A 13,906-nucleotide genomic window follows, 5' to 3' on the forward strand; every position below is an offset into this window, starting at 1 on the left:
TCATTTAGTCTTAAAGGATTATCTAGAATAGAAGTGTCAAATATGCCTCTCCCACCCTCACCACAGCATTCTGAGGGCAGCTCAGCCTAGATTAGAATGTAATGGAGAAATGTTCAACAGAATAAATAAAAATAAAATAAAACCTAGATATTACATTTTAAAACTGTCAATATGCGGCCAGTTATATGTGTGTATGTATGTATGTATGTATGTGTATATATGTATGTGTGTATATATGTATGTATTGATATGTATATACATATATACATATGTGTGTATGTTCAGATTTAGAGGTTCTGTGATAGGATACATATACACGTGTGTATATATGTATTGATATGTATATACACATGTGTATGTTCAGATTTAGAGGTTCTGGGATAGGACACATACACACATATGCATACATATATACATACACAGGTAAAATATATATATATATTTATATTAGAGATGCCACTATGTATATATTTGGATAACTGTCTTTCAATATCATTGGCTTTTATGTACAAACCTATGCATTTTCTTTTATGTATTTAAAAGTATTACTCTGAGAATATCTTCAGGCTTCAGACCTCTGGCTTCACTCCTGACCAGCTGGACTTTCACCACCATGCAGAAGCTGCAGTCTTCTCACTTTGGAAGTGCAAGCCCTTCCTCGGCTTGATCGGCTTCTTCCAGAACTTTCGTTTTAATGAAAGTACCCAGCCAGCTATAACTTCATTCCTCTCCTGACTTTCCACCTGTGTGGGCACCTTCTCTTTCCCCTCCCCCCATTTTCAGCCTCTTTTTGTGTGCCATTTTCCACCGTTACAATATAAGCTCATTGAGGGCAAGGACTGACTTTATTCCTGCTTGCATTTGTATTCCCAGGAGTAAACACATGATGCCTGGCACACAGTAAGCATTTGTTGATTTGATTTGACTTGACTTGAGAAGAGGTCCATAGGCTTAAGCAAACACAAACTCTCCCCACCAGAAACTTACATTCCACTGAGTCTTTATAACACATAAATAAGAGTGAGGGAGGGAGAGAGAGAGAGAAGAGATCATTGATCGCTTCTACTGTTATATGAACAGGTTTCTCTTCTAATACCTTTTTCACTAACCTCATGAAGATCCCCAAGGTACTCCATGAATTTAAGAGGCAGCATGTCTTGGCCCATCCTGACTTATATCACCTGTTCATGGTACAGACACCTTTGATAGCAATACAGTGGTGTATCCAGAGGAAGAGAAGCAGATCATTTTTTGAGGCTATCTTATACCAGCATGATGAAATTCTGGCCCTGAGGAGTATACTGAACTCTAAAAAAGCTACTTACACAGGGTTGTAGAAGGGCAAGGAATCCAGAAGATCTGGGTATTTCTAATGGGATCTTTGGCCCAGGCTTTGATCTCATGTGAATGGATGCATAAGGTGACATCATGAAGGACCCTGGGGACACAATTCAGAGTAACCACATAAGGGATTTTTTGCAAACCTTTATACCCATGGGCAAACTACTGTGACAAACCCAGGCACTCTAGCTGGCCATGAATAAACAGGAACAAACACATAACAGCCCCTTGGTGATTGATTCCTTGTCTGGTGCAGGAATTTTGCCTTGGATGATTAAACTGGGGTGGGAGGAATCTGACTGCTGCAGCATTATAATGCTTTTAGCCATCCCAAGCTGTGACCACTAGCTTCAATGTTCTCAGCTCTCAGGAGAGCTTGAGCCCTCTTCAGAGCCAGGAAGTTCTATTGTAACTTTAGGCAAGTTTAGGCAAGTTTACCTCTATAATGAAGGGGTTAGACCAGAGTCTGGGGGGGAGGGGGGAGAAGAGTCCTTCAGGACACATGTGGCCCTCCGACTGAAGGGCCACAAGTGTGGCCCATTGACTGAATCCAAACTATGCAGAATAAATGTGGCCTCAAGGCCACAGGTTCCCCACCCCTGAACCAGATGATTCCGAAGACCCATTTCAGCTAGCTCTATATGCAAGTAGCCCATGTAGCATTCCTTTATACCCAGTTTCTGGAAGTGGACCAGCACTGTTCATAACGACTAGACGTGATGAATAGGATCAACATAGAAAACTAAGATTTTTATCTGAGAACACTCTCCTCTCCCCAACTCTGCAACTCCCAACAAATAGGTCTTAAGATATCACATTCATAAAATGTTGGAAGGTGTCTGGCCTATCATAGGGCCTGAAGAGTGTCAGCAAATGCTCAGGTTGTCTGTAGCGGGTCTGGAATTGTTTTCCATTTATATCTCCCTGAGAAGAGTATGAGTAGATAGCAATCCATATGAAAAATATCTGAGGGTTTTAATGGACTACAAGCTCAATATAAGTCAACAGAAAAAAAGTTAATGTAATATTAGGCTGCAATAAGAAAGACAAAGAAGTAGGGAGATAATAGTCCCAAGGTGACCTGCCTTGGTCAAACCACATTTGGAGAGCACCATTCCAAAGGCTGCTGATACGCAAGGACTCAACACGCTACAGTGCAAAGAACTCTGTGTGCAGATTGAGGACTTCGATTCAAATTTCACTTTGGACATGTACTGCATGATTAGAGGAAAGTCCTTTACACTTCTCTGAGCCTCAGTTTCTTCCCCTGTAAAATGAGGGGGTTGACTAGAGCCTCTGAGGTTACAGATGAAGGTAACCATGAGACAGTTGCTCTGCCTGGTTTCAACTGCACAGAACAAGAGGCCCCTCCCAATAGAAGCTCATCATTTCTAAACTCACCACTATGCTGCCAAGTCAAGCCTTGACTGCCATGGATTGTCCCTCCGCCTCCTCCCCTCTGATGGAGGGCTGGAGGATGGAGTAACAAGCTCCTCCCAATGCCTTATTTAAAGAGGGCAGAAACTGGATTCTCAGTTCACTCCTCTTTGCATATGCTGCCTTACCTATATTCAGCTCCATGAAATAAGATACCCTCATGCTAGGAACTCCCAGGTATCCCCATCCCCTTCCCCAAATCCTACTTTCCTGACTCCTTTTGTATGTATATTAGAAGTTCCTTGAGGGCAAGGACTGTCTTTCCTTTTGTTAATTGTATCCCCAACATTTAGCACAGTGCCTGGCACATAGTAGGTGCTTAATAAATGTATATTGGATTAGATTGAATTGGAATGGACAGTTGATGGTACAGAGGATAGAGCACTGGATCTGGAGTCAGGAAGATTTGAAAACCAATCCAGCTTCAGATTCATACTAGCTGTGTGATCCTGGGCAAGTCATTTAACCTCTGATTGCCTCAGTTCCAAATGTAAAAAAAAAGGAGAGTGATAACAGTACCTATATTAGGGGGATGATAACTATCTATATTATAAGGTTGTTGTGAGGACCAAATGAGATATCTATAAAGCACTTAACAAAGAAACTGGCATATAGCAGGCACTATACACAAGCTTATTCTTATCTTCCCCCTACCATTCTCTCTGTTAAAAGGCCTGAATATTATGCTATGGGAGGAGAAGTAGAAGAAATTGGGGATGGTCAGCCTAGATGTTAAACCTTTCCATTAGGGGAAACATGTCAGCAGTCTTTAAGGATCTTGAGTTGAGAGGAATTAGATTTGCCCTGTTCAGCCTCAGAGGGCAGAGCTAGGAGCAGAAAGATGTGGAAGTTGCAAAAGCAGGCAGGTTTCATATAAGAAAAACGTTCTCATGAGTGAGAGTTACTCAAAAGCAGAATAGGCAACATCCACACTTCTCAACAGTGAGAACCAACAGAACTGGAATTGGCTGTCACCCACATTTCTCAACAGTATGGAATCCCAAAAAGTGGAATATACTGTCATATATACTTCTCAACACTGAAGACCACCCAAAATGGAATGAGCAGCCATCTACACTTCTCAACAGTGAGGATCACTCAGAATTCAAATAGGTACCATCTACACTAACTACACAACAGTGAGAGACACCCAAAAGTGGAATGGGTACCATCCACTTCTAAACATTGGGAGCCACCCAAAAGCAAAATGGGCAACTTCCATACTTCTCCACAGTGAGGATTTCACAAAAATAGAATAGGCCGCCATTCACACATATAAAAAGTGAGGACTTCCCAAAAATAGAATGGGCTGCCATGTATACTTCTTAACAGTGAGGATCTCCCAAAAGGGGAATGGACTGCCATCTATAATTCTCAACAATGAAAGCCACCCAAAAGTGGAATGAGCTGCCATCCATACTTCTCAAAGGTGAGGAGCTCCCAAAAGAGAAATGGACTGATATTCATACTTCTCAATGACGAGAATGTCTCAAAAGTGCAATGGGCTGCCATCCACACTTCCAAGTAGTAAGAACTTACCAAAACTGAAAGTGGTACCATCCATACTTTTCAACAGTAAGAGCAATCCCAAAGTGGTAAGGAGTTCACAAAAGTGGAATGGCACCACCTACATTTCTCAACCATACAGATAACCCAAAAGCCCAAAAACAATACGGATGGCAACCCATTCCATTTTTTAGGTCCTCTCCATACTAAACAGTGAGAGGCACCCAAAAGTGGAATGGACACCATCAGCACTTCTCAATGGTTAGGACCTCCCAAAAGGGAAATGAGTTGCCATCCATAATTCTCAATGGTAAGAACATCCCAGAAGTAAAACTGGCACTATCCAAATAGGCTGCCATCCACACTTCTTAACAGTAAGAGCAAGCTCAAACTGGAATAGGCTATGATCCACACTTCTCAACAGTGAGGACTTCTCAAAAGTGAAATGGGGGTCAGACACACTACCTAACAATAAGGACTTCCCCAAAATGGAATGGGCTACCAACCACACTGTTCAACAGTAAGGGTCACCCCAAAGTGGAATTGGCTGCCATCCACATTTCTCAGTGGGAAGAGCTATCATCCATACTTCTCAAAAGTAAGGACTTCAGAAAAGTAGAAAGGGTTACCATCCATATTTCTCAATGGTGAGGAACTGCCAAAACTGAAGGGGCTACCATCCACACTTTTCAACAGTAAGAGCAACCTCAAAGTTAAATTGGCTGCCATCCACCCTTCTCAACAGTAAGGACTTCATAAAAGTGGAATGGCACCACATACCTTTCTCAACAGTAAGGATAGCCCAAAAACAGAACAAGTACTATCCGTACAACTCAAGAGTAAGAGGCACCCAAAATTGGAATGGACACCATCAGCACTTCTCAATGGTTAGGAGCTCCCAAAAGGGAAATGAGCTGCCATTCATAATTCTCAATGGTGAGAACATCCCAGAAGTAAAATTGGCACTATCCAAATAGGCTTCCACCTACACTTCTCAACAGTGAAGACTTTCCAAAAGTGGGATGGGTTACCACGCACACTTCTCAACAGTGAAAGCCACCCCAAAATGAAATGGGCACCATTTACACTTCTCAACAGTTAGAACTTCTGAAATGTCAAATGGGCTGCCATTCACTTTTGTCAACAGTCAAAGTCATCCAAAGGTAGAAAGGATAACATTTACACTTCTCAACTATGAGGACCATGCTAAAGTGGAACAGGCTGCTATCCATATGTCTCAATGGTAAGAACTTCCCAAAAGAGGAAGGAGCCAACATATATATTTCTGAAAAGTGGAACGGGCTGCTATTCACATTTCTCAATGATGAGGACCTAAAAAAATGGAATGGGTTGCCATTCATACTTTTCAATGGTGAGGACCTCCTAAAAGGGGAAGAGGCTACCACCTATACTTCTCAATGGTGAGAACTATCCAAAAGTGGAACGGGTGCCATCCACAATCCTCAACAATGAATACTTCCAAAAAGTGGAATAGGTGTCATTCACCCTTCTCAGTAGTGAGGATTTCCCAAATGTGGGAATGGGCACAATCTACATTTCTCAACAGTGAGGAAATCCCAAAAGTAGAATGGGTTACCATTCACACCTCTCAACACTGAGGATTTCCCAGTAGTGGAATTGATGCCATCCATGCTTCTCAGCATTGAAGACTTCCCAAAAGTGGAATGGGCTCCATCTACCCTTCTCTGTAGTAAATACTTTCCAAGAATGGAATGGTTACACTCCATCCTTAATGGGAGATGGGTTCCCTCTCCAAAGGGAAGTAGAACCTCACACAACTTCTATTTGGATTGGACTACATGGAAAATGATTCTACCTTCCAGTTCTTGGATTTCATAAATATGAATCAAGTTGTATGTGCCTTGAGACCTAATTTTGTGAGTATCATAGAGTGACCCTTTAATAAGGTTGTGTTCAATGACAGGGTTCTAGTCTGTTAGTGATTGCATTGAGGGTCCCATAGCTTCAACATAATGAAAGTTTTCTACTACTCTTTATAAATAGCATAAAAGATCTAGTGGGTAAAGAAGAAGGTTGGATGAACTCTGACTTAAGGTTCTTGGCAAGAAATTCCTGGAAGGCCTGGACCTGGGGGCCAACCAATGAATATATAAGAACCCATCAAAATCGGGGCTTTTGACACCAAAATCATGATATATTCTGTTGTGGAGACAAAACCAGTAGCTACTAGCAGTTGGCTCTAGAATAGGCAAGCAAGGTTGGCTCAGGACCTCTTGACTTGGAAAACCAAGGCTAACCCTTTCCTATCTGTATTGGCTCCATGAGAATAACCAGGGCCTTGAGATTCAATTATGTCCTATATCTGAATGATCCTGTGTTAACTGAGCATCATTCTGCTTGAGTGGCAGAACAGGAAGACAGATGGGCCACCTCTAAAAGGAGATCCCTATAAAAGGAGAAATTCTGACAATGACCAAGTCATTAAGGAGCCCTACTGTACAGAACTTTGAGGAGTTTGAAAGAGCACCTTATTAAGAGTTCCTCTCCTCCAAGGGAGAGTAGCTGACTTGAGAAGTTAAGTGATATATTGTTCTCAGGTGCATGTCCTTGAATTCAGGTGTTGAAGTTCCAGGAATCAGGGCCCCTGCTATACAGGATAACATTCCAATAAAGAGGCCTTGAGGCCTCCCATTCTACTTATCACAATCTGTTCTGTTTCATGCCTCAATCGCTACCTTTATGGTTTTTTACTATTTAAGCACCCCGATTCCCTGATTTATTAGCTCAGTATGTCTAGAATAAACTCAGCTTGTTCAGACTGCTGTGTCCCACCTGTCTTTTCATCCTCGCTCTGTGAGTCCCTGTAACTGCCCCGGACCTGCTGGACTGCGCTGGCCGCAGCACCCTACCCCCATCCCTTTGGCCTTATGCCCAACTTGGTACACTAACTCATCCAGTACCTCTAGTTGCCCACATTATAAGCACAGCTACCCCACCAATAATCTTCCTCTTTGTAAAGGAGTCAGTTAGTGCAAAGCCTCACCTACATGCATAAGAAGAGAACTTCTTTTAGTTTTGATGCAGGGCTCAAAAGTCTCCTTTAGTGGAAAAAAAAAAAGATCCCACTAGCCAGAGGCTCTGCTGGACCAAGAGTAGCATGCCCATCTTAAATTGGGCAAATTCAACCTGCTTGAAGAGTTCTACTAGTTTTTTTCTGAATAGTTCCATTAGAAACTTCATCCTAATAGATCTCGGCTTACCACCCGTACTAGTAGAGTCCACAAGGCCATTGAAGTTATCAGATCTACCAATTTGTAATCTCAGGTCACAACAGATTCTCAAAGGTCTTGCTGCCCCACTGAAAGGTTCTCAAACTTCTCCATCATGCAAACCAGAACCTAACATTCCTCAGACTATGAGACTAACATGTACTTGGTTGATAGGAAAAGTGCTTTGGACAGAACTTCCAGTACTACTTCATATGAGTAAAATGGCAGGTTTGCCGGGGGAATGAAGGGACGTAGTCAGGTTGGGCCCACTGCTACTACATCGAATAAGTCTTTTTTTTTGCAAAGGAAGACAAGGGACGCACTGCCTCTCCCCACCAAGCCAATGTTTTGAAGTAGCTCTTCTCCTAGCTGCATCTCTACTCCACCCCACCTTAAAGAACAGATTATCATTATTAATAATGACAATTCATAGCACTGCCTACAAAGAACATTTTTTCTCACAATAATCTTTTGGACTAGAGGACTATGAGCATAAGTATTTCTATCCCCTTTTTTTTTTACAGATGAAAAAATAAGGTTTAAAGAGGATACATGACACCTAGGGTCACAAAGCTAATATATTAGAGTTGGGACTGGAATCCAGATCCTATCACTTCAAGATCAATGCACTTTGGGAAGTTAATCTCATAAGTAAATCTTAGAGGATTTAAAGAAGGAAGAGATTAATTGAAGTCAGAAGGGTTAAGTAATTTGCCCAAGGCATGCAGGTAGTAAGGAAGAGAACCAGGATTCAATCCCAAGATGTCTGACTCCAAAGTTATTCCTCTCTTAAGAAGCAGACTCCAAGACCACCTCTTGAATCCATCCAGAATCCTACTATGCTCAGATCCATTAGCATTACTTTCATTATGTTTTCCTACCCAAAATTCTTTAACAGCCAATGGTGTACCACTGAATCTGGAAATCTGGGTTTCAAATCCCTCTTATAATCCAACCATACCTTCTCCCTATAAATTTTCTCATTTCATTCTAACATGAAACTTCATTGGCCCTATGAGCAAGCCCTGACTGCCTTCTATTATTTTACACACTTGAAATACTTTCCCATCTCTACCTATCCCAATTCTACCCTTTCTTCAATATCTTACCTCCTCCTTGAAGCTTTCTCTGACTATTCTGCTTCTCATTGACATTGGTAAGAAAAGCAAAAGCGTAGATTCTTCTTGTGTTGTATGCTATCATCTAATATGTGTTAGTCTTATCTCCCTCACAAGGATGTAAGTTAGGAATGGGCAAGGACCATGACTTAGGCATGTTCTCCATGACATCTCCTACAGTACCTTACTGAATATGTAGTACGCGGTCAATATAATATCAAGTGAGAAACTCAGAAACAAGAACTGCTTTTTACTGGCTAATAACATTTTGGGGTACAGAGTAAAAATAAACTCAATATCAAGGGCACGAAATTTTATAAGTATTGGTTAGAAATCCTAAGACCTATGTCTCCTTTACCCATTTTACTATCAGCTCCACCCAAGGGAAGATTTCTTATTTTGTAAACAGACCAATATAAAATGTCATCTTGAAAAGGGGTGACAATGTGCTTTATTTTAAGAAAAGAACAAAGAACATAATGGGAGCTCTGCCACTATGCTCGAAATGATAATACATTTGTCCTAACTAGGGTATTATCCTTCCAACATTCTGAAATCTGTTAAGACTTGAATTTTAGTTAATGTTTTTTTGAGAACGTTAAGAAAAAAAGACAGAAATAAGGTCTAAAGGAAATGTCCAGACAAGGGAAGGCTTCTCCTCCCCAAACCCCAGCAGAAATACAGCACAACTCATCTAAAGAGGGCACAGAGCAGCACCAAAACATGCTATTTACAAGAAGAGATTTTTCTTCAACATAACCCACTTCGATGCTTTGGAAAACAGCATCCTATCAAAAAGCAGTTTGCTAAGGAAACTGTCAATGTCTAAGTGCCTAAGGAATATCTGAAATCGCCAAGGAGTGGGGATGTGCAAACTCAGCAACAAAAGGTTCTTTTGCTTCATGGAAAAGTGATGGTAGTCAAAGGTGTCAACTCTAAGGTCTGGTCTAATGGGGGTCGCTGTTCCTGGTATTCAGCTGTATGTCCATTCCGATGGTGGCCATATTCAAACTTGATTCTCAGCTCACCAATCTTGGACTGGGGCAAAATATCTGGAATCCATTCAATGATGAAAGGTGTTGGCTCCTTCTGATCTGGAGAGGTGTTGCCTAAAAGAAGAAACAATAATCCAGGACTGAATTTTCACCTACATATTTTGATCATAATGAAGTGTGAGAAATAGTAAAATATGTGAGACTATAGGTAAAATCCTTTCCAGAATACAAAGAAACTATCTTCTCATCTTGTTACTCTTTGATCTTAGGGCTGAATTTTAATTAAGTAACAACATAATCAAGAACATTATAATCTTAGAAGACTTATAATGGTCAGTGACCCAAAATGCAAAGGAAAGACAAACAGCCACTGCAGGCTACAGTATATTACCAATAATGATTGGTGAATGAAAAGTGATGTAAAAGACATTATCAAGAACATTTATGACTGAAAGAGGTAGAGCAGTTACATAATAGGAGGGAAGGGTAACAGATGGACAATTCAAGGACTATACTAATACATCTTCTATCTAGGATTTAAAGAAAGATTGTCAGTGATTATCCAGAATAAGAAGGCAGCACATAATCTATACTGAGGGGATGGAAGGAAGTAGTGGGGGTGGAGGTGGATGGAAGACAGCATTCATGCTAATGAGCTTAAAGAGATAGAGAGAGGAAGAGGGGCTATACCTATGATTTCATAAGCATAGAAAATTCCCAGAAGCTCTACTGAGAGCTGCTACTCCACCATCTCAATCTGGATGCAGATTTGAAGGATCCTAGTATTCCACTCCCATCTCTAGTGGGCTATGAAGAATATCCTTTAATAAATCTCTTGTGGACATCTTGGGGAAAAAAAAAAACAAAGAAAATTCCCAGGAAAGAAAACACTTCTAACCAAAGCAGATCAGTACCTTCTCAGCAACTTAAGGTCTCAGAGAATTATGTAGGGCACTAATAGTTTAAGACACTTGCCCAGATCACATAGCCAGTGTATGTCAGAAAGAGAACTTGAATTTATGTCTTTCTGACTTCAAGGCTAGTCCTCTGTCCATACACCAAAGGTGTCAAACATGTGTCCCATAAGCACATGTAGCCCACAACACTCCTGAGTACAACCCAAACCAGATTAAAATGTAGTTTCTGATTTTAATGTTTTGATATATTCATGAAAAAATAAATATTTCTAAGTAATTATGTGGCCTGAAGAACTCTTTACATATGGTCTAGTGGTCCTCATCATCTGTACTACACCTGATGTTTCTTGTTAAGAGCACAGATTCATCAAAGTATTAAAGCACCACCATATTACTTCTATCTGAAGTGCTTCTATTTAATATAACAGTCTTCACCTCACCCTTTGGGAATTAGGTAATCACACTGTTGGAAGATGTTGCATTCTAAACCAGTCTGAAACATTACCATCTTCATTCTTAATGCTTCCTTCATCTGGAATATACTCTTATCTCCACATAAGTCATCAAATTTTAGAGCATAGCATTATTTGGCTCTTTTGTAGGAGGAATTTGGTAATTAATTTTGACAAGCTAAAAAAACAAAGTGGTAACCAATGCCTAAAACAGCAATAGAGCTTATTCTAATCCCATTTGTAACATATGCTGTTAAAAAGGATGATATTTACTCAGGGCTATATCTCAGGCTACTGAAGATATTTCTTAGCTATTTCCATTGAGAGAATAAATTTCAACAAGACTCTCTTTGAAGTCTTTAGAGCAAGATGACAATTGAAAAAGAAGCTGGAAACTACACAGGATTGAGAACAGTAAAAGACTTCAAAGATCATTAATTCCAAACTTCTTTATTATAAGTGAGGAAATTGAGACCAGACAGGTCAATTGACGTGCCTTAGTGCCAGTTAATATTCAGAAGAGATAATATTTGAATCTAGGTTTTCTGACTCCAGAGCCATTGCTCATTCATCAGTCTTCCCCTAAAGCCTTTTCTTTACCTCCCTCCAAAAGAAAATGCTCTGTCTCTGTCTCTCTCTCTCTCTGTCTGTCTGTCTCTCCCTCCCTGTGTCCATTCCTTCCTCCCTCCCCTCAAATTTCTCATAGTACAGTACCCAAACATCCTGTTCACACATAACTCACTCTCTCTTATATTATCAATATTTATGTACTTGTTTCTCCCCCTTTAGAACGTAAGTCCCTTTAAAGGAGTTCTTTGTATTATCTGTTTCTGTGCCTTGTACAAAGCAGTCACATTATAAACAGGTTTGTTGAATATACATGTTTGGTAAAGGCCTTTATCTATGGGCAAAGAAATATTTTAGATATAAATGTCTTTGCAGTATGTCTCTATGTAGAGATATTATCACAAGCTCATTTGACTTTGTAGCTAGCAGAGTACCTTTCTGGCATACAGTAAATGATCTACAAATATATGAATTCACTCCTGCAAAAGATATGTTCCTCAAAAGTTGTGTTGATGCAACCTTTTCTGTCCTAAATGGTGCTTAAGAATCCAGTAAGTAGGGATTTGGGGACAAAATGGTTGCCTGAATGGGAGTTAGACTGCCCTCACATCAGCTCAAATAATGTCAGAAAAAAAAAAGCCAACCTAAAATCACAGTAACTTTTTCCACTGCAGGACTGCAAAAAAGTCAGGCCAAATCCCATGAAACACAGGAAAGAATAAAGCCAGGCAAAGAAGAGACAGGGCCTATGTCCAGAGGCCAAGACAGTTGACAGCTCCCTAAGAAAGATTCAAGTGAAACAGGAAAGCCCTCGGGTGGAAAGAAAACACCAGGGAGAGAAAAGGGGTTGAAGCTCGGAAGCCCTGGGGAGCAGCAGTGACCAATGAAGCATGAGAGAGTTCAGACTGGGACAGCCCAGATATCCAAGGACTTCAAGGTCTCTAGTACTGTATCCTGAGATGACACAGAGGGTCCTGAGGATCTAATGTTATGAATCTCAAAGATCCAGGGGGACTGCAGTTCTGGAATTAAGAGATTGGTACAGGAAGTCAAGGGACTCAGAATTAAACAAGCAGTGCTAACCATTCCACTAAAAATTACAGCAGGTGAAAAACTTAGCTCTAGCACAAAAACTACAATGAGAGATAATAAAAACAAATACAAACCAGCACTGGAAAACAGTGTGGCAGAAAGTTGGTATAGACCAACATCTTATACTAAGATATACTATACCAAGAGATAGTCAAAATGGGTATACAACTTAGACAAAAAGAGTAATACCACAAACAAATAAGGAAAACAAGGAATAGTTTACCTGTCAGATCTATGGAAAAGGGAAGAATTTATGACCAAACAAGATATAGAGAATCTTATAAGATATAAAATGGATAATTCTGATTATATTAAATTTAAAAGATTTTGCACAAACAAGACCAATGCAACCAAAATGAAAAGGAAAGCAAAAAGCTTTTTTTAAAAAGTGTCTCTGATAAAGGCCTTGTTTCTCAAATGACCAGAAAACTGAGTCAAATTTATCAGAATACAAATCATTTCCCAATTCATAAATGGTCTAAGACCATGAAGAGGCAGCTTTCAGGAGAAGCAATCAAAGTTATCTACAGTCATATGAAAAAAATGCTCTAAATCGTTATTGATTTAAGAAATGCAGATTAAAACAGCTCTGATACTACCTCATACCTGTAAGACTGGTTAATATGACAGAACAGAAAAATGGTAAGTGTTGGAGAGGATGTGGGAAGTTGTTGATGGAGTTGTGAACTGGAACTATGCCCGAAAACTATAAAACTGTGCATGCTCTTTTATCCAACAATATCACCACTAGATTTGTATCCCAAAGATATTTTTTAAAAAGGGGAGGAAAGTTCACATTTGTATAAAAAATAGTTATAGCAGCTCTTTCTGTGGTAGCAAAGACTTGGAAATTGAAGGGATGCCCACATCAATTAGGGAATGGTTGAACAAGTTGTGGTATATAATTATAATAGAATACTATTGTACTGTAAGAAATGATGAGCAAGATGATTTCAGGAAAACCTGGAAAGACTTACATGAAGTGATGCAAAGTAAAGTGAGTAGAACCAGGGGGTAAAAGGGGAAGGAGAAAGAGAATTTGTAGCTCAAAATTTAAAAAAAAAATTAATGTTAAAAATTGTCTTTATATGTAATTGGGGGGAAAACTAGAAAAAAATACCAACCAGCATCAAAAGTTTTTAGAGGTCTCCCAAAAGTAGTGAATAACTCTGTAACAACCACAAGCAGACTCAAAGGAAAAATGAATTTTCTACAAGGACTACATGAATA

The 13,906-nt window shown here is 39.9% G+C and overlaps 1 protein-coding gene across 17 annotated transcripts in view; it reads right to left on the reverse strand.

Moving 5' to 3' along the window:
* The window catches only part of C1H2orf42 (chromosome 1 C2orf42 homolog), a 198,535-nt gene that overhangs the window by 151,317 nt on the left and 33,312 nt on the right, over positions 1–13,906 (reverse strand). For 9 of the 17 annotated variants that reach the window (XR_011972689.1, XR_011972690.1, XR_011972685.1 and 6 more), the window contains one exon: positions 1,326–1,438. Coding sequence is in view for 10 of the 17 variants with exons in the window: in XM_072635273.1 (XP_072491374.1) it covers positions 1,326–1,438 (113 nt within the window). In the remaining 7 variants the exon portion in view is untranslated. Of the gene's footprint in view, positions 1–1,325; positions 1,439–8,879; positions 9,763–13,906 lie in introns of those variants that run through there. The other 8 variants (XM_072635272.1, XM_072635264.1, XM_072635271.1 and 5 more) reach the window with 1 other exon arrangement.

This window comes from Notamacropus eugenii, chromosome 1 (assembly GCF_028372415.1).
Source record: "Notamacropus eugenii isolate mMacEug1 chromosome 1, mMacEug1.pri_v2, whole genome shotgun sequence".
NCBI classification, from domain to species: Eukaryota; Metazoa; Chordata; class Mammalia; order Diprotodontia; family Macropodidae; genus Notamacropus; species Notamacropus eugenii.